Genomic DNA, 23,096 nt, shown 5'->3' on the forward strand with positions numbered 1-23,096 from the left:
ACAGAGATGGTCGGGGTATTTTAACATTGTCGAAGAAGATCATCGAATTGGTATTTTTATATAGTTGTGGTATAATGAGCCTTGGTTTCATAATTCAAAGGAATAAATAAAGCAGTCTAAAAATAATAATTTAAGCTGCTATAGATGAGTAAATTTAAAACTTTTATGAACCCAAGGTTATTTTTTTTTTTTTAACCTAAAACTCTCTTTGGTGCATTTACCCCTTCCTGTCATTGGGGCTCACGATTTTTTTTCTTCTCTATCATGTTTAAGGGTGATTTTTCAGCAAGACTTCTAGAAATTAGCTGTCATTTCACTGCAAAGGCAAAGGTTTCATTACTCGTGCCTCTGATTTGTCAGTTCAAGGAAACGAAAGCCTCATGTTCCAGGTGCACCGAGGAGCAGAAGCATCCTGCTTGGAAAGACAACAGCAAACCTGGAAAAAAATAACCAAAAGAAGGAAGAAGGATAACAACAAACAGCAACCTGTTTCAAGCAAGACTTACCTTGATTTGCAGTTTGAAATATACCATAAGATACTCGAAACAATCGTTTTAAGGCCTTCCCTGACCATTAAAAAATGTATCATTTACCAATTGACAATAGGATTTAACTAGATTAAAAAGATCAAAGTGTAGTTTTTCTCTAATGAGAATCCTAGTCCGGCCAATTCAATTCCATTTTTAAAATTTTGTCCTAATATAAAATGTAAGGGTAAGGTATGGAGAAATAATTATAATCGCGTATTCATATTACAAAGGACTTGACCCTGGGTTTGCTTCTCAGTTGATTATGTTCCATGATGTATATATTATATGTAGTTTGTGAGCGAAACACTGGCCATTTTTAGTTTCATTGTTAAACTAGAGGCCCGACGCATGAAATTCGTACAAGAATAGGCCTTCCTTCCCCTGGCTGCTGGCACCAGCTTCCCTCTGGCACCCAGGCTTTGTCCGGAAGGTCGTCCGGAAGGACGTCTGGTCTAATTAGCATATTACGCTTTTATTATTATAGATTGAGTTTTTCTATGTTTTAACGAATTACAACAAATAGATTTGGCTTTTTCTGGGTAACACAAAGATTGCTCAACCACATATATATAAAACAAAGAGTTCTTTTTTAGCGCAAAAGCATTTTACATTATTTATTGACTCCTTCTGTTTGTTTTCATCAACGACCTTCCTTATCATGTCTGCTCCTTTTTATTTGTATAGCTCGTTATTTAAAGAAATGGCAGTCCTTCCTATTTTTTCACAAGATAAAATCAAAACGAGGCGCCCAGCAATGCAGGGCACACACCTCCTCACCACCACGGCCTGTTTCTGCAATAGCCCATCCTCTGGTCTGAGGGAGGAGGAGGACGACGAACTTTTTAGTAACACCCGACAGTGACCTCGCTGTGAGTTACTGCTTTCATCTACCTCTTCCGAAGGCCTCCAGATGCTTTATTGGCTACAGGATGAAAGAACTCCAGTGAAGCGTTTCACCTCACTCCCTGGTGATGTCGATTTGGCCGTGAAGCGCCAGCCTGGGTAAGGGCCCCAGTGAGCGGGACGGTCAGTTTCCGTCTTTGTCACGGCCATCCTTCAGGAGCCGAGTTCGCCTGCAACGCCTCCTTCATTTCCTGCTCTTCTTGTGCCAAATCCCCACCGGCAGTCTTGCCATCGCCTTGAGATTCGATTATTGCCCCTGATTTGTCGAGCGCTTACTCCAGACAAATCCGCAGTATTTGAAAACACCGCTTCCGCGAGTGACCTTTTCCCCCTTCGCTGTTCCCAGATGGTTCGAAAAATGGGGTCACAATAGCCAATGCCCTGGTGAACGATCGAAACTCGGCAAGAGGTCGGCTTTGCGAGCGGACCCCTGAGGATTTACGTGAACGAGAATGAAGATCGGACCGTGAGGAGGCTTCCTCCCGATGGCCTCGGCAGAGCCATCCATGAAGTGACATGTTTGCTGTATTCTTGGCAACGTTAATACCCTTCAAGAAAGAAATCCGTTTCGCACTGGGCATTGCTATACTTAGGGAAGCCGGTGAGCTGGACCTTGTAAATCTAGATGTCGTACCTATGAAGTCACTTGTTTTCGCATTGATTGTGCCCGTGGGAGTTCCTGGGCCTGTCTCAGAATGCTCACTAGGGCACGTCTGACCTAGGGTCCCGCCAAGACGCTGTTTCTCATTCGTGGTCGCCGCCCTTGTGTGGCGTGTCCCCGTCAGTATCACCATCTCTTACCGTCACTCTGGAGCAGCGAGGCTGGCTCTTCTGTGCTGAGAAATTACTTCTGTGCATCTCAATCAACAGGACCTGTGCAAAGACACCTCCATGGATGTGCTGTTTCTCTGTCTCCCACCCACCCAACCCCCATTAAAAACTGCATTTATCCAGTTGTGGAGACATCAGGAGTGATTCATTTTGCAGAATCCTGGCTTGGGGGGCCGGAGGGGGGATTTGTGCAGAGGCCGATTTTATAAAGGGAAAGGGAGCGGCTGCCAACGAGCAGTTCTGTTGATTCCGTGGGTTGGAGCACAGCCAGCTTCACGGTGTCAGGGGTGTGGAGACTGACTGCTTGCCCCTCCTGCAAGATCCATTACAACAGTGGTTCTCACCCTTCTGGCCCTTTAAATACAGTTCCTCATGTTGTGGTGACCCCCAACCAGAAAATTATTTTCGTTGCTACTTCCTAACTGTAATGTTGCTACTGTTATGAATCGTCACGTAAATATCTGATATGCAGGATGGTCTTAGGAGACCCCTGTGAAAGGGTCGTTCGACCGCCAAAGGGGTCGCGACCCACAGGTTGAGAACCGCTGCATTACAAGGAAAGAGTCCGTGAGAGCCAGGGCCCCGGGGAAACCCAGGAGGTCCATCTCACCTCCCGTGTGTCCCACAGCTATGCCAGGCTCCCCAGCTTACTCTGCGGGCGGGTGGTGGTTGCGGGGGGCGGTTACTGCTTTCTGTGAGTTACTGCTTTCATCTACCTCTTCTGAAGGCCTCAGATGCTTTATTAGGGGATTAAAGTCCCTCACAGCAGCCTGGGCAGAACCGTCTGCTTGTGGGTCGACAGGCCGAAGGGGTATAGTCACTATATCCCTGGCCACGTGGCCCCATCGTGGCTTCCTTTCCTGCACTAGCGCCCAGCTCACGGGTGGCAAGGACCAATTATACCAGTGCTGGCGAACCTATGACACGAGTGTCAGAGATGACACCTTAACTCATTTTTTTGGTTGATTTCTCTTTGTTAATTGGCATTTAAATATATAAAATAAATATCAAAAATATAAGTCTTGTTTTACTATGGCTGCAAATATCAAAAAATTTCTCTATGTGACACGGCATCAGAGTTAAGTTAGGGTTTTTCAAAATGCTGACACGCCGAGCTCAAAAGGTTCGCCATCGCTGCACTGTACTATAGTTTTCCTGGAATGTGTGTGTTTTGTGCTTCCTGATCTGACCCATGCAGTCAAATGGGCGCGGGGAAGCCCTACCTCATGGGGTTGTCAGGAATAGTAAAGAGTGAGATGGTGTGGCTCAGTGGTTGAGTGTCGACCTATAAACCAGGAGGTCAGGGTTTGATTCCCAGTCAGGGCACATCCCCAGGTGGTGGGCTCAATCCCCAGTGTGAGGCGTGCGGGAGGCAGCCGCTCAGTGATTTTCTCATCATTGATGTTTCTCTCTCTCTACCTCTCTCTTCCTCCCTGAAATCAATAAAATTAATGTTTGTTTTTAAAAAAAAGAAATAGTAAATGAGTCCGGAGAGCCCTCAGGTTGGTGTGATCACTGCTGCCTGCCTATCAGGCACGTGTCCTGCATGGATTGTTGGCTAAGAGGCAGCAGCTGTAGTTGACGGTATTTCCTCCCAGAATCCAGCGGGAACGGAGACCCGGGCTCCCCTGGCCCAATTCCTATGGCGTCCAGGTACCTGCTTGGGGCAGAGGGAGGCAGAAGTGTGGGTGCGTGGCCCGGCCCGGCCAGGGATGACGGGTGAGAATGTGCTTGCGTCGGGAGCTGTCCCCTCCCCTGCTCTGTGCCACCAAATATGTCCATGCTCTCCGATGCCTGGTCAACGGCCACCCCGGGCTGCCGTCCCCTGGCCAGACCTGGAGCTCACCGGCTAATTTTAGAAATGACTCGGGCACTCAGCTGCTGCTATCACACTGGCGCAGAGGGAGGGTGGAGGAGGGCTGGGAGGAGCAGTCAGAGAGGGGCTGTGTGTGGATCGTGGGGAGGGGTGCCTGTGACATTGGTCCTTCGCCCCTGCGTTGCCGGCCTGCTGGGCTCTCTGCGCCGCCACCTGGGGAGACCTCTCGGGTGGGAGAGGTGCCTGTGACCTGAGGCCTCCTGTGGACAAGGTACTGTCAGCCTGGGTTTTACGATGGGCACCTTGGGAGCTGATGGGCCAGTTTTCATTCTTCAGAATGTGTTTTTGGGGGGCCGTGGCGGCAGGCCTCTGGTCTTTCGGCCTCTGGTAGGCCTTTCTGGAGTGGACGTCACTTTCTCAGAACACAAGAGTGTTTTGTGGGTGGATTTTAGAACAAAACGCTGGGCGTGGGCTCTGTTAAGAATCAGCCTTGTCAGGACCCAGCTGTTTGCGAATCATTTTTTAAAAAATATGTTTCGGGTCACGCGATAGCCTCCGCTGCAGAATCTCGGCCCGCAGACAATGCGGTTCCTACTTTCAAGGGCTGGTGATTTCTGCTCGCTGTCCACAGCCGGTTGTCTGTTTATGGTCAGGGAGCCAAACCCTTCCTCTTTCACCTTCCCAACTCTGTGGAGGATCAGCCTTAAGGCTAACGGTTTTTAAATTCCAAATGGAGCCCCGTGTGTGGTGGGGGAGGGGTGGTGGTGGTGGTTCAGGGACGGAGGTTTGAATTGCATGCGGTGCTGACTCGATGCTCCATCTTAGAGGAGTGGTTGTATCTGGCACCCCCGGTACCAGGCATTGCTTTGAATGGAGACGATTCACAGGCCTCAGTGGTGGGGGTCGGGGTGGGGACAGCGAGGGGGCTGTGCTTTGGACATGGAGCTCCCTTTCTGAGCCCCGAAGGCCTCCCCAGCTGCAGGCCTCGGAGCCCTGCCGAGGGCCGCTTTCCCGTTCCGGTGCTCAGGTGGCTGGGTGGGAAAAGAGCCGTGGGTCCCAGCTGCCCAGTTTGGCCTTGACCCGGCAGGGGCCTGGGTTTCTGTCCCACAGGATCCGGAAACCTGGGCTGCTACTTTCACTCTGTGGCCAGCCGAGACCACGCCTGCCCGGGTCAGGGCACTAGCAGGCTTCCTGTGCCCGGCAGGATGGTGGTTCCTGTGGGGACTGTCTTTGCTGCTGACCTGAGTCCAGACCTCCTATATCTGAGCAATCTGTCCAGGGTGGGCTGGGGGAGGGCCTGTGTGGTTTAGGCTGTGGATGAGTTCTGGAAAATAATGACAGAGAGAAAGGGGGGGAGGGGAGGAGGGAAAGGAGGAGTAGGAGATGAAGGAGGTTTAGTTTCCTGGCCTCCTGGTTTTTGAGGGTCTGTATGCCACCAGTTAATAGATATCTGGTGCCACCTGCACATAGGCCTGGTCACCTTGAGTAGTCTCTTTTGGGCTCTGCTGTGACCTCTGTGACCTTGGACAAATCCTTCCTGGTCTGAGCTTTAGTCTCCCCTTCGACACCTGTGGGGGTGGGGCCTGGCCATCCCACAGGTGTCCTCCAGGGTTTAGCCCCAGGGCAGTGTTTCCCCAGTGTGGGTCCTTGATGACCTACATCAGCCTCCACCTTTTGAAATGCAGGTTCCCGGGCCTGTCTCAGAACTAACCCGTCCTGGGGGCAGGAGCCCAGAAACCCACAGACTTCAAACCTCACGGAGGATGGAGGACCGCCTCTCCTCTGCTGGGAGCCAGCACAGCCTCAGAGGGCTGCCACTCAGCACCCACCTTGTCCAAACTCACCGGGGTGGGACACAGACGGGGACTGGGTATGGATGGCAAAGTTTCGTAGGGAGAACCATCAAGCCCTTCTGGTGGCATTTTGAGATGAGAACAGAAGGCCCAAGAGCTGAAGAGACCCTTCTCTTGATGCCAAAAGAATGGAAACTCTGGCTGGGTCTCTACCCTGAGGCAGGTCTTGAGTGTCTTGCTTTCCCTAGTACAGTGGTCGGCAAACTGCGGCTCGCGAGCCACATGCGGTTCTTTGGGCCCTTGAGTGTGGCTCTTCCTAAGCCTTAGGAGTACCCTAATTAGGTTAATAACAATGTACCTACCTATATAGTTTAAGTTTAAAAAATTTGGCTCTCAAAAGAAATTTCAATCGTTGTACTGTTGATATTTGGCTCTGTTGACTAATGAGTTTGCTGACCACTGGCCTAGTAGATAAGAACAACTGTCGGAATGGCCCAGTTTAAGCAGGTGGTTCGTTGATGTGGTATATAGCATATGCTGAATTTTTTTTTAAATTAATAAACTTTATTTTTTTCAGAGCAGTTTTACATTCACAGCAAAATGGAGGGGAAGGTACAGAGATGTCCCATATACCCCCTGACCTCAGGCCTAGCTTCCCCCATGGTCAGCATCCCCCATCGGATGACATGTTTGTTACACTGATGAACCGGCATGGACACATCATAACCACTCAAAGTCCAGCGTTTACATCAGGGGTTACTCCTGGTTGTGTTACATTCTGTGGGTTTGGACAAATGTGTAAGGACACGTATCCATCACTGTAGTCTCATACGAAATAGTTTCACTGCCCTAAAAACTTCTGTGCTCTGCCTATTCATCCCTCCCCATCCTCCCTACACCCTGGCCACCAATGATCTTTTTACTGTCTCCATAGTTTTGCCTTTTCCAGAATGTTATTCAGTTGGAATCATATAGAATGTAGCCTTGACAGACGGGCCTCTTTCACTTCACCACATGCATTTAAAGCTCCACCAGGACTTATCACGGGCCCCTTAATGTTCAAACACATGAAATGGAATTATTTGAAAAGATGTCGAAAGTGGGTTTGAGACAACGTGAAGGGCCCCTGGGTGCTGTCAAGTCTAACCCCGTTTGCGAACAGCTGCGGCACAACTTGCTCAAGGACACACCCCCTCATCGTGAGGGCATTCGTCTTAGAACATCTCCCGCTTTCCAGGCTGGCATTCAGAGAGCCCTGTGGGGCTCCCCATTTAAGGAATAATGTCCCAATTTCCCCAATTACCCCTACCCCCGACCCGTCCATCATCATTCTCCAAGCCTCCAAGGAAAGGACTGAATAGCTTTGGATGAACTCCTCCCCCAGGGATATGACTCACTCATATCCGTAATTTTCTTTTTCTGCTCCACTTCTCAAGGAGCCTCTCCCCGATGACTTTTTAAAGGACTCTAGTTTCTGGCAACACAGGAAAGATCCCCAAAAGTGGCCTCATGGGTTCGCCAAATAGGCAGCCAGTGCTCATACCTGGAAAGGCAGGAATTTCTCTCAGCCCATGGAGGACAGAGTGCATTGTCAGTTGTGCTGAATACCGGTGGGAGGTTGTATTTCCATTTCAGGGAAGGCGACCGGATTACCCGTTGAGTTGAGAGACCGATGGTTGCCCAGTGGGATTAGATGTCTCATTCTCGCTGATTTTGCCTGGGAGCTTGGGTGGGAGTTATTAGCCCCATTGGACAGATCAGGAAGGGAGACTGAGAGGCTTACATGGCCCGAGGTCATGGAGAGTGACATGAAACGGTCCAGGCGCCTTTTTGCTAAAGACCAGTCTAGTCTAATAAGCAACATGAACCAAGATAGTCAGTTGTGCGACACTGCTTCACAGGCACAGGTGACAAACCCACTCACACTCATCACCTTGTTTTTTAATACACGGAGGAGCCAGGGGGTGCACAGTTCCGGTTTTATGGAGGAGGAAATGGAGAGTCGGAGAGGTTTATAACCTGCCCAAGGGCACAGCGCTACTAACTGGGCGGTGGGTCCAGGAATTCCTTCTTTTCCTGTTCTTCTGTCAGAGCGGTGTCGGCTCATTTTCTATTCTTCTTCTATTTATTATTGGAAGCACCTTTCCCCCCCATACCCGGCCTTGTGCAGCTCTTCCATCCGGCTGTTCCCGAGTCCTATCCATTTATAATAAACCCACAACCTAGGAAGTAACATGTTTCTGAGTTAGTGAGCTCTTCTAGCAAATTGATCGAATCCAAGGAAGGGGGTCACGGGAACCTCTGATTTGCAGCCAGTGGGTCCGAAGGTCAGTAAATTCCCCTTTTAACTGTGGTTTCGCTTTCCAATACTTCAGTTATCTGAGGTCAACCGCATTCGAAAATATTAAGCGGAAAATTCCAGAAATAAACAATTTTTAGTTTTGAATTGGGTGCCATTCGGAGTCTCATTACGAAGTCTCACGGGATAAAAATCTCTCGCGATACAATCGCGCCCGATAAAATCTCGCGTGTTCTGCCCTGTCTAGTCCCGGAAGTGCGTCCTCCCTTTGCCTGATAGGTATCGGGATCCACTGTCTCAGAGGTTATCTCAATGCTTGTGTTCAAGTCACCCTTATTTTACTTAGTAATGTCCCCAGGGCTCAAAAGTCGTGATGCTGGCAATTTGGATACGCCAAAGAGAAGCCATAAAGTGTTTCCTGTAAGCGGAAAGGTATGTGTGTATGGGAAAAATAGTATATACAGTATAGGGTTTGGTACTACCCACGGTTTCAGGCTTCCACTAGAGCAGCGGTTCTCAACCTGTGGGTCGAGACCCCTTTGGGGGTTGAACGACCCTTTCACAGGGGTCACTTAAGACCATCGGAAAACACATATATAACTACATATTGTTTTTGTGATTAATCACTATGCTTTAATGATGTTCAATTTGTAACAATGAAAATACATCCTGCATATCAGATATTTACCATGCGATTCATAACAGTAGCAAAATTACAGTTATGAAGTAGCAACGAAAATAATTTTATGGTTGGGGGTCACCACAACGTGAGGAACTGTATTAAAGGGTCGCGGCATTAGGAAGGTTGAGAACCGCTGCTCTAGGGGTCTGTGAATGTATCCCCCACAGATAAGGGGAGGCTACTGTACCGGGAGCAACCTGGACTTGCTGTTGGCATTGTAGCTGGTTGGTTGGACAGAGGCACAGCTAACAACCTGGATTTGCTGGGGGTGTCTGAAGTAGAGGGTGGTTTTGAGGGACTGAGCCCTTTACCTGTGGAATTTGATGCTATCTCCCTGAGATAATGTCAGAATTGAGTTCCCGGACACCTACAAGACTGGGCCTCAACCTGAGTCCATGGGGGACAGCATAACACAGGACAGTGTGATCAAGCTGGGGGAATAAACACACTCACAGCCAAACGGAAAGAGAATTCTAAATGAAAATGGAAAGGAGCAAGGACCCAGGAGTGACCTAAGACATGTGGTCACAGCGCAAAGTGGGTGATTGGATGGAGAAGGTAGGAGGCCATGAGAGAGTCCTGTGAGGGGGGCTGGGGCTGGAACCTGGGAGGACAGTGTCACTGAAGTGGAGGAGCAAGGGGGAGAGGTGTTAGGACGGGTGGTCATGAGGGCCCTGGCGGCCACTAAAAGACTTGACAATGTTCAATGAGTCAAGAGAAGTCACAGGCTGCTGTGTCAGTACCGCACGTTTGGGGGAGGGGGGGGTTGAGGGGGAACCTTGAGAGCCCCCTGGGGCCACTCAGATCTAGCATGTGTGCACAGAAAACTGCTCCAAACCATCCCTGGCTTTGGGGCTGCCTTTCCTTTCACCAGCTTCCCTCACCCTGTAGGGGAGACTTGAGACTTTCTACCATGAATTCTGAGCATCTGGGGCCTCCTCGTGGGCTTAAAACAGCTGCCGAGGAGGCAGGTGTGAGTTTCAGGCCTGGAAGGGCATGTGGTGGTAAGAACACTTGCTTAAATTAAGGCTTGACAGCAGGATTGGCTCCTGGCCCTGGGTCAGTGGGGCTGGCCCGGAGCCTCTGAGGGGCAGGACTGGGGGAGTGAAGGACCCACACTGAGCTCCCTCTCATTGTCATCCATGTCTTCCGGGCATGGCCAGCAGCCCCTGAGGACAGCCCAGACTGACAGCCAGGATTCCCCCTGGAGCCTTGAAGCTGAGGGCGATTCTTGGGAAGCAGCCACTGAGCAGGCCTGGCTGGGCTGGATGGGAAGGGGGGCGGGCGGTGGCCAGGGCAGCCTCCTCGAACCAGGCCTATTCATAACCTGGGCTCCGCTCCCCAGGCATGTAGCGGAGTGGCTTCTGGCTGTGTGTCACTCAGGGGCATCCCCGGTGTCTCCCCAGGGGATGAGTGAGGAGGGGCTGAGAGCCCTCCGGTAGCCCTCTTCCCGGAGATCTGGCCTTCTGTGGATCCGGTTCCTCTGCCTTTGCTAGATGGACAGCCCACACTGCGGGGGCTTTTCCTGAAGCCAGAGCCTTGGCTGTTTGCACTTGGAAATGTTTGCAGGGTCTCCGCATGGGCACGTGACTTCCTCAGAGCTGAAATGTCCCTTCTTGGATCTTTGGATCTTGAGATTCCCTGCACGCCAGGCCCGGTAGGAGTGCTGGGGTCTCAGCCAGTGGCAGCGTCCTGGTAAATACTGAACAGCCAGCTCCTTGAATAAAAACCCTGATTAGTAGTATTTGCCAATTTCAGCGGCGTAAACACTCCGATTGTAAGCTACTAACGTGGCACCGCCCTACGCAGAGCTGGAAAGAGATGCTTGCTCTGAGGAACTCTCGCGAGAAGCTCTCGCGAGACGAGAACTGGCTTTAGGCGCGGGCGCCAGGTGGGCTCACCAGCTTCCGGGATGTGCCCCCACGAGAGGAGAGCTCGCCTTGAACGCTGCCCAAGGCGTCTTCTTAGGCCTAAATCACTGAGAGCGGTAACTCCCAGGCCAGCAAGCCTTCGAAAACCCCTTGGGCGATGGTGGCTCTGACAGCAGGGGAGGCGGTGGCACCTTGCAGGAGGGGCCTGGGTGGGGGTGGGGGTCTGTGAGGGACTGTGCCCTCTGAGCTGCAAGGGAGAAGAAAGGGACTCATGCCAAGATCCTGGTGTATTTCCTCCCAGACTTCATTTTCTATGTGCCGTGTTGTTCATTGGCCCATTTGCATAGTTTCCGTGTGTGCAATATCGCGCTGTACTTTCCTTCACTTTAAAGGCCAACACGAGCCCCCTCCCGCGTTCCTGCTCGTGCTTCCTGCTAGCCTCCTCGTGCCCTGTGGGCGGGACCGGAAATAGTGCAGCCGCTTTGGAAACGCGTTTCCAACAGGTTAAACATAAGGTGACCGTGCGACCGAGCAATGCCACTCCCAGGAATCTATTGCCCAAGGGAAATGGCAACAGAGGGGCACATTAAGATTTCCGTGACTGTTCATAGCATTATTCATAACGGCCCCAAATTGGAAATAATCCAAGATGTCCATCAACTGGTGAATGGATAACCGGAGATGTGGTCCATTTTTACGATGGAACGCTATTTAGCGGACAGAAAGGCACGGGGCACTGATATGTACAACCGTGTGGGTGAACCTCACAAATATGCAAACTGGAAGAAGCCAGATGCACTTTCTGATTCCATTTATATTAAATGTTCTGAAAAGGCAAGGATAGCGGTAGAAAGTAGATGCGTGGTTGGTTGCCTGGGGCTGACAATGGGAATGGGCATGAAGAGGTTTCGGGGAGTTGGTGGGTGGGGTTGGTTGTAAAAATCTGTAGATTTATTTTTAAAACTGTAAATTTATAAAAAATCAACATCCAATTGTATACTTATAATGGGCGAATTGTATGGCTGGCATAGAATTTATACCCCAATATATCTGCGTAAAAATGTTTCCTAAATACCCTTTTCAACAAACTTATAATACTCCTTTAAGTTAGATGCACTTTAATTTATTTGACATTTTCTAGTTATTGGACACTTGGTTGTGTCTTTTTTTTGTAGTTGTTTTTACATTACAATCAACATAGTGATGAAATTTTCTGGTTTGGGATTACTTCCTCCAACTTGTTTTCAGAAGAGGGCTTTTTAGGTCCAAAGTTATGAACATTTGATAAGACTCAATATAATGCTAAATAAGCTAAATTGTCTCCCCAACCTGCTGGGTCAGTTAATTGCCTTGGTTTCCTGCCCTTTTCCTAATTTGCATAGCCACACTGAGGAGCCCACTGCTCCCTCACAAAAGGAAAAAGCACTGTTTTATGGTATTAGAAGTCAGGATGGTGGTTGCCCTTGGGAGAATGGTAACTAGAAGGGGCCATGAGGGAGGATCAAGGGGGCTGGTCATGGTCTTTTTATTTCTTGAATTGATATATGATTTACATATAGTTAAATATTCAATCCCAATTGTACATTACATTACATCCTGATTGAATATTTACATATGATAATACTTCTGTAGCCATCACCCAGATCAAGCTGTAGGACATTTCCATCACCCCATCATTCCCTTGTGCCCCCTCCCAGCCCAAAGTTAATAGCCCTTCTGACCTCCATCACCATAGATTAGATTTGCCTGTTCTTGAACTTCTTAAATAAAATAATGTCTTAAATTTTATTTGATTAAAATTTATTTTTTTAACAATTTAAATTAAAATAATTATTAATCCTATTTTAAATGTTATTTAAATAAATTTTATTTTTAATATTTTAATTGAAATTATTTTAAATTTAATTTATAGTTTAAAATAAAATTTTTTTACTTAAAAGATCTAAAATAATATTCGATCAGGGTGTTGGTTATAGAGGTATGTTCATTATGTGAGAGCTGCTGAGCTACACACTTATGATTATTTACTTTTCTGATTATGTGCTATATTTCAATAAAAGGTTACAGGGTGGGGTCAAGAGAAAAAGGATTTCAGGGCACTGTCCACATAGCCAGCAGCCTCCATCTGACCATATTCCTCCCAGGTGTACATGACCGGGTTGTGCCTGGCTGTGTGGACTTGGTTCTTGGCACCGGTGGGGGTTGGCGTGGGACAGTGTCTGTGAGCTAACCTGTCTCTCTCTTCTCTCCCCCACTGTGTCTCCTTGTCTAGTCTTGTGTCCATTCACCTCATGTGCTGTGTTCAGTGTCTGTAGCCTCATTCTCTGCTGGCTGACAGAGTTGCATCTCATCTCATCTCATCTCATCAGTTGGGCCTGGCACTGTCTCAGCATGGCCATCTCATCTCGCCTCGCCCTGTGGGAGCAGAAGGAAAGTAACGCTCAGAGCTCGGGCTGCAGCCGCAGGACCCGTCACACTCAGCATGGGTGGCCCAGGCTTCCCCCTCCCACCTTGGGCAGAGGGTCTGATATCTATTGCCTCCTTGTCACATGTCCAGCCCCACCGTCCATCTTCTCCCCGGCAGCTTGGCTAGCCTGGGACTGTCCAACCCAGCTGGTCTGGAGTGACCATGCCCTTGACTCCACCCATGACTGTCTCGTCTTTCCTGTTCCTCAGTTGGCAGTGAGGGAACGAGGGTAGACCAGCTGTCCCATTTCCATCCTCCTGGCAGTTTTGATGAGCACAGGGGTTGGTGTGGGAGGAAGAGTGTGGGCAGTGGGGAAGGGGCCCAGCTGTTGGCTGCCAGGCTTATGCCAGGGGGACGGGTGTCTGTGGTCCCTGCCTCTTGTCACCATGGGAAACTGGAAAGGAGCCCTTTTCCCCAGTTATTCCTCTTTTCTTTTTTTGATGCCTATTACGTCCTCCGCCCCTCATCCCACCCTCATGCTTAGGACTTGATGAATCGGAGGCCGAAGGGTGGGGTGGGTGAGAAGCTCCTTTCCTGGTGCCTCCTGGCTGCTGCCTCCACCACTGAGCATAGTCCTTAAAGAAGCAGAGTTTGCACCAGCTGAATTGCCTTAGGAGTCACTCACGTGGGTTTCAGGCAGGAGAGGGAGAGGCGTGGCGTAAACGTGAGCCCGGCCTCACATGGCCCTGCTGCTTTCTAGCTGGGCAGAGGTCAGCAGTGACCTGCCTTGCCCTGTGGCCCCTGCGTTGTCACCTTATCTTCTTTGGAGTCCCTGTCTTATCAGCCTGGCTGCGAGTCCTTGCCAGCCACACACAGAGGGCCTTGATAAGCAGTTTATTTTAAACCAGTGTAGAGCTCTTCCATAGAAAGCACTGGAGATTTTTGTTTCCTCATGAGCTGTCACAGTGTTACAGGTTAAAGACACAGTGCAGGGGGCCATAGCCAGTCCCATGCATTCCTCAGCTCCCAAAGGTCTCTGTGGCCAAGGAAGCCGTCTTAGCTGCACCCCAACTCCAGTCAGCACTGGCCTGGGCCATGTTTCTGCGGTAAAATGCTGGTGTCCAGCCTGCCAGCTTTATGGCCCAGAGCTGGGGGCCCTGGCTGCCCAGGTCCTTGTTTAAGGGCCATTAAGAAGCCACAGCACTGGGTCAGCGGAGTGGGCTGTAGTCATGGGGTTGGACCCTTCTATATATCATGGCTGCAGGCCCTTCTCTACTTTGACTGTTCTGCCAGGAACACATAACTCAGGGGTCCTCAAACTTTTTAAACAGGGGGCCAGTTCACTGTCCCTCAGACAGTTGGAGGGTCGGACTATAGTTTAAAAAAAACTATGAACAAATTCCTATGCACACTGCACATATCTTATTTTGAAGTAAAAAAACAAAACGGGAACAAATACAATATTTGTATTTGCATGTGGCCTGAGGGCCGTAGTTTGAGGACCCCTGACATAACTGGTTATGTGATTAATTAATTGATTAATTAATCTATTAAGTACAAACTAGATGGTTCCCTGTGATCCAGCCCCTTCTGGAAACGCGAAAAGCTCCTTTTGGACATGGGTCTGTCCCACACCCAGGAAGGGGGCTAGTGGCCTTGACGATCCAGATCCGTATTATGAGGACACTGGATCCAGGCTGGAGTAATCTCTGCTGCACATGCATTGCATTTTCACGGGGGGCCCTCCCAGCTCCCCACTGAGCCTCACCTGCTTTGCTGTGGCTTCTCCTACATGGGCTTGGTCATGTATGTCCTCCTCGGCCCCCTCCCAGGCTTCTTTGCAAAGCATTGAAAGGGCAACTTGCCCCTGTTGGTTCACTCACCGAGCTCTTCCCTTTCTTCTGCAAAACAGATTCGGGAAGAGGAGAAGAGTCCTCCGCCGTCCTCGCCCCCTCCCCTCTTCTCTGTCATCCCAGGCGGCTTCATTAAGCAGCTGGTCCGGGAGACTGAGAAAGAGTCCAAGGAAGCAAGACGGAAGAAACAGGCGGTGCTCGCCTCTCCAGAGCAAGAGGTAAGTGGCCCTGCAGGAAGGGGGCCAGGTGTCTGTCACCCACCTTCCTGTCCCGTGCACCTCCTGAGTCACTTGCCATCTTGCCTTGGCTCTTACTATCCCCACTGGTTCCTGTATTTAGCTTGGTCTGTGGAACTCCTTTGCATCCTTCAAAACCCAGCTTAGAGAGTTCCTCTCTGGAGAGCTCTCCCATTGCCTGCCTTCCTCTGATTCCCACTGCACCTGCACCCTCTGTGCCTGTCTCAGTTGTGGTCGGCATAGTAATTACTTGACCATATGACTTATTTGACTAGGAATTCCTTAAGAGCAACAGCTCTCTCATTCAACCTTGTATCTTGAGCAGCTCTTGTAGTACTTGGCCCATCGGGAGTGCTCAACGCGTTTGTTTCATGAATGAATGATATTAGTTGATGATGATTGTGGGCATCATTTTATCTCACTTTTGCAGAAAGAAACCTGGATATTAGCGAAGGATGTATGGTTAGCTCAGTTTAATTTAGGCAGGAAAGATATTCATTTGCTACTCACGGTTTATAGCTGTATTGATTGTTCAAATTCTGAAACCCTTCCATATCATGTCTGTCCTCCTCGGCCCCCTCCCAGTCTTCTTTGCAACCAGGGCCCTAAGTCCCCCAAGTACCTCCAGCTGCTGTGCTTATCTAGGCCCCTTTCCTTAGTTCCTTAGAATGGCCACAATCCAGTAATCAAAGAGTTAATGTTTGGCACAGGCAGGGACTTCAGTACCCTGTTCCAGCTGGCTTCCCTTCTGATTGGTTGGTGTCTATTAAAAATCCTTAATTATTCTGAATAGCACAGCTGGATTGAAGCAGTAGTTGGCCAAGATGTACCCCTTATGCTTTAGGGACTTGCAGATGTATTCCTGAGGGTGGCCACTGCTGTCTCCCTCCTTATCCCCAGCTCCTTGGCCAGGGAACCTGGATGGGATAATGGGGCTGGACACCAAGGAGGTAGGCTAAGAGCACAGTGCACCTAGAGGAATGTTCTTTTTTTCAGCTTGGGCTATTGAACTCCTATGCATCCTTCAAAACCCAGCTCATGTACAGTAGCTCTGGAAATAGTCCCTCTGTGTTAGGCAAAAAGAGCATCTCCTCATGGACTCCAGTGGCCCCTTGAAGTGAGGTGGATGCTGCAATGTTTAGGCTGAGAAACTAGTAGCCTCAGGACCTAGTGTTGGCTTGAGCCCAGGGGCCATCCTGGCTCTGCCCCCCACTCCCCTTCAGCTGCTGTTTGCTCGGCGGCCCCCACGTGCCTGCACCTGTCCAATGACAATGACTTGGCTGCATCAGAGAAGTTCTCCGGCAGCTGAACAGCAGCAGCTGCTGAGACACTCCTGCCAAGTCTTTGTCGGGAGGATGACAGGGAGGACAGGCTCTGTCCCCACCCCGCCCGACCCAAGCATGAGTGGGAGCTAAAGTTGACCCCCGTAGGCTGTTGTTAGGTCATGATGAAATGTTACTGTGTGCCATTTATGACTAGACAGTGTCGCTGTGCTGCTCATGGGCTTATTTGAAACCCCGTGTGGCATTATACCCACTTATCAGAGGTGGAGACTGAGGCTCAGAGAGGTCAAGAGACTTGCTCAAGGTCATGAGGTTAGATAGAGGCAGAGTAAGGGTGTGAGTCTGTGTGTTCTCTGCTCTGGTGAGCTGCCTGGGGGAGGGCCAGTTTGGGGAGTGAGGTGGCTGGTGTGGGTCACAGAGGCCTGGGAGGAAAGGGCTCCATGGGGCTGCCGGCCTTGCTGCCATCACTGCACAAGTAAAGGAGCAGAGCTGAGCAGAGGCTGGGGACACCCTCTCACCGCTGGGCCTGGATGGAGACTCAGAGCCAAGATGCAGGATGGACAGGCCTCAGACCACAACAGGTGGCTGGACCATGCGCCAAGATGCTCCAGAGCCTGGAGCAGGGCAGCCTCAGGACATGCTTCTGCGAGGCAGCAGGTTGTGGCTATTCCTGCCAATTCCGTTTTCTTGTCCCAATCAGTGAATAACTCTGGACACCCTCCTCTTCCCAGCACAGCCTTCCATTTGGCCCTCATATAATCCTTGCAGGGAGCGATTAGAATCCATCACCGTTTTGTAGGGATGGAAAACAAGGCTCAGAGAGGTAACTTGGTTTTCCCAGGGCCAGTGAGGGACAGCAAGAGGCCAGGACAACACTGGGGTAGAGAGAGACCCTTATCAGATACCAGGAGAACTGGGCTCCAGTTCTGGTCTCGCCACTCTGTGTGGTTCAAGCTAAATCCCTTTCCCGTCTTGGCCTCAGTTTGCTCCTCTGTAAAATGGATGTGTGTGAGTTTAAGAAAGCTGCAGAGGGCTAGGCCTTTAGTGTTTATGAAAGAAAAATAACCAATCTGATCTTTCGTCCTCTACCCCATAAACTCTCATCCTTTAGGGTGGGGTGGTGGTGGGAGGATGGGATTGGTGATCTTACTCGGCCCCTCCCATGTTAGTCTCCCCTGTGATGGTTTGGTTAAAAATAAGGCACTGACTCATTTTTCAAACTGGTGTAGTCAGTGGTGATACTTGCCAAGTGCAGCCGGTCCCTTTCCAAGGCGGTACCCTACTGGTTTCAGAAGGTCAGGCTGAGCCACTCGGCCTGGGCACTAGAGTGGGGCTCTTAGTCCCGGCTGCACATTGGAACCACCTGGGGGGACCACAACCCAGACCAAATCCATCAGACTCTCTGGGAGGGGGGCCTAAGCATCAGTATTTTAAAAACATCCCAGAAGATTCCAGTGAGCCCTAGAAAGACAAGTAAGGCCATTAATATGCAGAAGTTACAGGCACTGGCTTTAGACTCAGAGAGGCCGGCATGGCTTTATATTTTCTTTGTCTTTTGGGCCACCTGGCGTCTTTGTGTTTGCTTCCTTGTCTGTAGCGTGTGGAGATGTTCAGAACCTCCTTCACTGTGTTCTTATGAGGGTTGAGTAGGAAATTGCATAACGGCGGTATAGGGCTCATTCCGAGGGATCTATATAGGGCAGATATTATTATCAATATTATTGTCATTTTTACAATGATGAAGGTAGAGACTGTGTTCTGGAGGCATCCACCATCTAAAACAGGAGAGAGATACAGTCGGAGCTGGAATAGGATGCACAGTGTGGTCAGTGCTAGCACACCTCTGGGACTTCATGGATGTATGAGAATTTCTGATTGAGGTCTCCAGGGGAAGATTTGCAGAGGCAGTGGCATTTGAGCTGGGTATAGAAAGATGAGAAGCACACGGGTGAGTGAGGAGGGGAAAGGGCATTCCAGGCAGCAAGCTCAACATGAGCAGAAGCGTGGAAGCAGGGAAGTGTCTGGTGTGGCTGAAGCATGGGGATAAACAGAGACAAAGGAACCAGAATGGGGCGAGGACTCCTGGTTGAGGACTTTAAATGGAAGGTGGTGGTGTTGAATGATTTTCCAGTAGGCTGTGGCAGCTGCCAAAACCTTTCGATCGGGTTTGAAATGACTGGCAGCACATTGAAGGGAAACCATTTCAGGGGCTTGGGAAATAGACCTGGATTCGGAACAGGAGACACAGATGTGAAGCTTTGCAGGGCGGAATTGGCACGATCCTGGGGCTGGTTCAGTTGCAGGAGAAGGGTGAGAACCCTAGATCCCAGGCTCAGATGTGTGGCAGGCTGGCATTGGCACGGTCCGTGATGGAAAAACCCAGACTAGGGCAGCCGGGGATGCCTGGCACCAGGCTGGAACTGCCCAGAAGAGGCAAAGCTGGCCCTGTGAGAAGTTAGGTCGCAGCCAGTCTGTTTGAGGATGGAGGGCTCGGGAGGGCTGACATCACTAGGCAGTAAAAGGGCCCAGCAGAGGAGCAGGCAGTGACACCCCATGTATGTGACGTAGCCCAAATGTCCACATCAGGCGAGAGCGGACGACCTCAGAGCCAGAAACCAGGGCCCTGACCGGGTATGGGGGTTGGGGTGCGGGACCAGGGCAGCAGAAGTAGCAGCAGCTCAGTTTGTTCAGTTCCCTGCGGTTTCCAAAGTGCTTTTCTGCATCTCATCCTGCAAAACATCCAAATGGGCAGTGGTTTCTACCTGCCCTGAGGGAAGACGGAAGCTCAGAGATTTTGGACGATGGTGTTCATGGTCACCCAGCTGGAGAGTGTGTGAGCCAAGACTAGAACAGGTCGTCTGATGACAGGCCCCAGTCCTTTCTCTGTCCCAGCAAGAAACGAGGCCAAAACAAAGCAAACAAAAAAAACAAACAGTGCCAACAGCAGTAACAGTGGCCGCAGTGGCAGCTACTGTTACTGAGGACTCACTATGTGCTGGGCCCAGTTTCTGTATATTATCATGGATCCTCATGCCCATCCGCTAGGTAGGCCATTATGGTCCTCATTAGGAAACAGGCTCAGAGAGGGCAAGTAATTTACTGAAGGCCACACAGCTAGTGAGTTAGGATTTGAATTTGGAGTTGAGTCTGTTGAATTCCAAAGTCCACTCTCCTTTCACTCTGTCACTTGGCCTCCAGGCGCTGGGCCAACGTCCACGGTGCTGGGGCTTGGCTCATTGCCCAGCACAGTGCCCATCAGATGTCATAGGTGCTTGAGAGTCTTTGGATGAATGAGTGGCTGGGTGGACAAATCAATGAATGAATGAGTGAGTGAATGAGCGAAGGACAAAGCTGTCAGGTAAGCAAGCAGCTAAGGATGGTTGTGGTCTCTCTCCTAGACTCAAGAAATTTCCACTAGCCAACCCAACAGCAAGTCCGACAGTGGCACCACGTCTGGAAGCCAAAAGATTTCCCAGGACAACCAGGCAAGCTCTCCCCAGAACACAGACATTCCGGGCCAGCAGAGCCAGGGGGCCGGCCCCACGGAGCCCACGCAGAGGACCACCATCAACGGCGAGAAGGCCCAGGAATCGGGCCCCAGTGCGGCTCCAGCCAAAAAACCTCTGCCCTTGAAGAGGGGCGTGAGGAGGGGCGATGTGCTGCTGATGGTGGCCAAGCTGGACCCGGACTCAGCCAAACCAGAGCAGAGGACCCAGCCCCGTGACGCCCCCGCCTGCAAGACCCCCTCCCCGGCCACAGACCCTGGAGGGGGAAAGGAGGGGAAGGCCCCACCAGCTCCTTTTGGTCCCCAGGCCAGCACTGAGGACGCAGCCCCGAAGGCTGAGAAGACCCAGACTGGGGGTCCTAGGGACCCAGGAACTGTGCCAATGACAAAAGGCGAGAAAGATCAAGGCACAGCGGGGAAAGGGGGTGAGGCCCCCCAGACCAAAGGGCTGAAAGGGGACGAACCCCAGGGCAAAGAGGGGCCAGGTGACAGGGGGCGACCAGGGACAGTGGAGAAGGGGGGAGCAGACTCCACAAACAAGATGGCAAAGGGGAATCTCTCCAAGGATGCAGGGGACGAAGGGAAGTTGGCCGGGGCTCAAACCCAGGTGAAAAAGTGGGGAGGTTCCCTGGGCAGAAGGAGCAGGTGGGATGGTCCCCAGAAGAAGGACAAAGAAGGTGCCCTCCTGAGGAAGGCGGAGAAGACAGGCGAATCGCAGGTCAAGGCGGAGAAAGTGGACAAAGTGCAGGGGAAGGTGGGGGAGGCTCCTGGAGTGCAGGAGGAAGCACGTGGGCCTCACAGTGAGTCTGGGGAGGCAGGGGAGGCTGCGGCCAGGACACAGAAGGGCTGTGAAGCCCCCCAGGAGGTGGGTGCAGCCGGGAAGGAGAGCCCCAAAGTGCAGGGGAAGGTGGGGGAGGCTCCCAGAGCGATTGAGGAAACACGTGGGCCTCACAGTGAGTCTGGGAAGGCTGGGACTGAGACACAGGGCTGTGAAGCCCCCAAGGAGGTGAGTGCAGCCGGGAAGGAGAGCCGGCCAGACAGCAGAGGGCAGGAAGCAGAGGGGCCCTGCACAAGTGTGAATGCCAGGGCTGGGGCCCTGGAGACGGAGCTGCAAGCACCCAGACCACCTGCTCTGGAGAGCCGCACAGAGAGGCCTCAGAGGCAGGAGAACCAAGAGGGACCAGCCCTGCAGGAGGGGAGTGAAGGAAGCCAGAGTGGAGACTTGGACCAGGTGAGGGGCTGCAGCCGGGAATGGGGAGCAGTAGCCAGACCTTCCAGAGAAGGGGGATGGGACAGACTTGCCCCTGGAGGTGAAGAGGGTGGGGCAGGAGATGGACATCCCTTGGAAAGGGGTGGTCACGTGGCCAGCTCAGAGGAAGGGACAAGCACTTCCTCCTTGACAAGGAAGGGTCTTGAGGCGCCCACTGCACCTGTCCCACAGCGTGAGGGAGGTGCCCCCGCATGGCTGAGCTTACAATGCCACACAGTTCTCAAACAGGCTGTATAAATAGCTGGTTGCTGGAAATGCAGAGCCCCAGGCCCCCCTGGAGCTTTCATTCCAAAGGCCAGGGGTGTAGCCCAGGCATCTGCATGGAAACCAGCACCCTCCCACCTCTTAGATTCTGATTGTGGTGCTCCCATGAACTCTCATGGAAGGGGTTCGCCCCTCACATTGGGGTGGGGAGAGGCAGTGTCATCCTGGTTTAATTTTTGTGACCTTTGCTCTCAGGCTCCAGAGGACAGATGGTACGAGGCAGAGAAAGTCTGGCTGGTTCAGAAGGATGGATTTACTCTTGGTAATTAGGGGTTTTAGCACATTCACTCTTGGTAATTAGGGGGTGAGGGGTGGTGGCAGTCGTCTAAGTCTGTTCCTCTTGCGCCCCCTGCTGCTGGTAGCCATGTTTGCAGGTCCTGAGCCTGGTCTGGGGAGCAAGGTGAGCAGTAAGGAGCCCCTGAGACCAGGAAGGGGATATGCGGCTCTTTGGGGTGGGAATAGTTAAGTGTCATTTCACTTCTGGCAGCTGGTCTATTGGGTTCTGTTTTCAAAGACATCGGAGCCTTGGTAATTAGTTATTTAATCCATTAATGTCACCCACAAGCCTGGTTTGGTTCCTGCAGTGTTCCTCAAGGAATCGAGTCGAGTGCAGGTGGGCAAATAGCTTTCATCTCACAAGCCCACTTTTGTCCATTAGTTGTGACCATACTCTACAGAGAAGCGATTCTGCATCTTGGTCAGATGCGGCTGGGATGAGTGATTGATTAGTAATGTCTGTCTTGGGTACTGGAAGGAGAATGGCAGCCTGTATGCCATTATCTGCCATCCTGGGTCTAGGTATGAGATGGGTTGTGCACCCAGCCATCTGGGTTCCTACTCTCTGCCTGGCAAGGTGCCAGCTGATAGCAGCCCAAGGTGAGTTGGACCCAGCCTCTGTCCTTAAAGGGCTTAGGCTCACAATCCAGGACCCTCCGTGTGAATTGGACCCAAGGGGAGAGGAGGCTGTCCCTCTCTGACCTGGGCCAGGCCCCCTCTGCAGCTCCCTGGCCTCGCTCAGCAGCTCAGAGCCCGTCTCTCCTCCCCTCCCCTCCCCTCTCTTCTCTCCCCTTGGCTGTCCACCAGCAACGGTGCTTAAGCCAGATGAGGGAACAGCCGATCTGCCGGCAGGAAGGGTGCGACTTTGCATTGACGCGGACAAAACCGTCACCGAGGTGGACGAGGAGCGTGTTCATCGGGTGAGTCCCCGCCCCCTCCCTGCCTGCTCCGCACTGTCCCGCCTCATCTGGCTGGAGATTTCCGTGTACCGACTGCAGACACTACTTTGGCTTGATGCCCTGGAGGATAAAGCCATCGGACTTGTTGCTCTGCTGGAGATACATTGTTAGGGGGTCATTACTCTGTCCCACGGAGTCCCCTTTTATGAAGACACGTTAAGAGAGATGTTCGTTAGGTCTTAGGACTGAGAGTTCTGCTTGACCCAAGAACGTAATTGCTTTTCTTTTTATGGGCATCGCAAATCATGCTACAAAACATGTTTCCTTTCTCACCTTGGCTGCCAGGGGACTCAGATCCCAATGTGCTGCCTGCCATGG

General features: G+C 51.3%; 1 protein-coding gene across 3 annotated transcripts in view; it reads left to right on the forward strand.

Moving 5' to 3' along the window:
• Positions 1-4,187: 4,187 nt before the first annotated feature.
• Positions 4,188-23,096, forward strand: part of MYO18B (myosin XVIIIB) — a 175,917-nt gene continuing 157,008 nt past the window's right edge. For all 3 annotated transcript variants that reach the window (XM_070399451.1, XM_070399452.1, XM_070399453.1), the window contains exons 1-6: positions 4,188-4,351; positions 12,998-13,153; positions 15,043-15,203; positions 19,903-21,240; positions 21,739-21,805; positions 22,627-22,739. In XM_070399451.1, the coding sequence (XP_070255552.1) occupies positions 13,117-13,153; positions 15,043-15,203; positions 19,903-21,240; positions 21,739-21,805; positions 22,627-22,739 (1,716 nt within the window). In that variant the 5' untranslated portion in view covers positions 4,188-4,351; positions 12,998-13,116. The remainder of the gene's footprint in view (positions 4,352-12,997; positions 13,154-15,042; positions 15,204-19,902; positions 21,241-21,738; positions 21,806-22,626; positions 22,740-23,096) is intronic.

The sequence above is a fragment of the Myotis yumanensis genome, unplaced genomic scaffold (genome assembly GCF_028538775.1).
Source record: "Myotis yumanensis isolate MYYU_CA2020_CCGP unplaced genomic scaffold, mMyoYum1.0.hap1 SCAF_19, whole genome shotgun sequence".
Lineage (NCBI taxonomy): Eukaryota > Metazoa > Chordata > Mammalia > Chiroptera > Vespertilionidae > Myotis > Myotis yumanensis.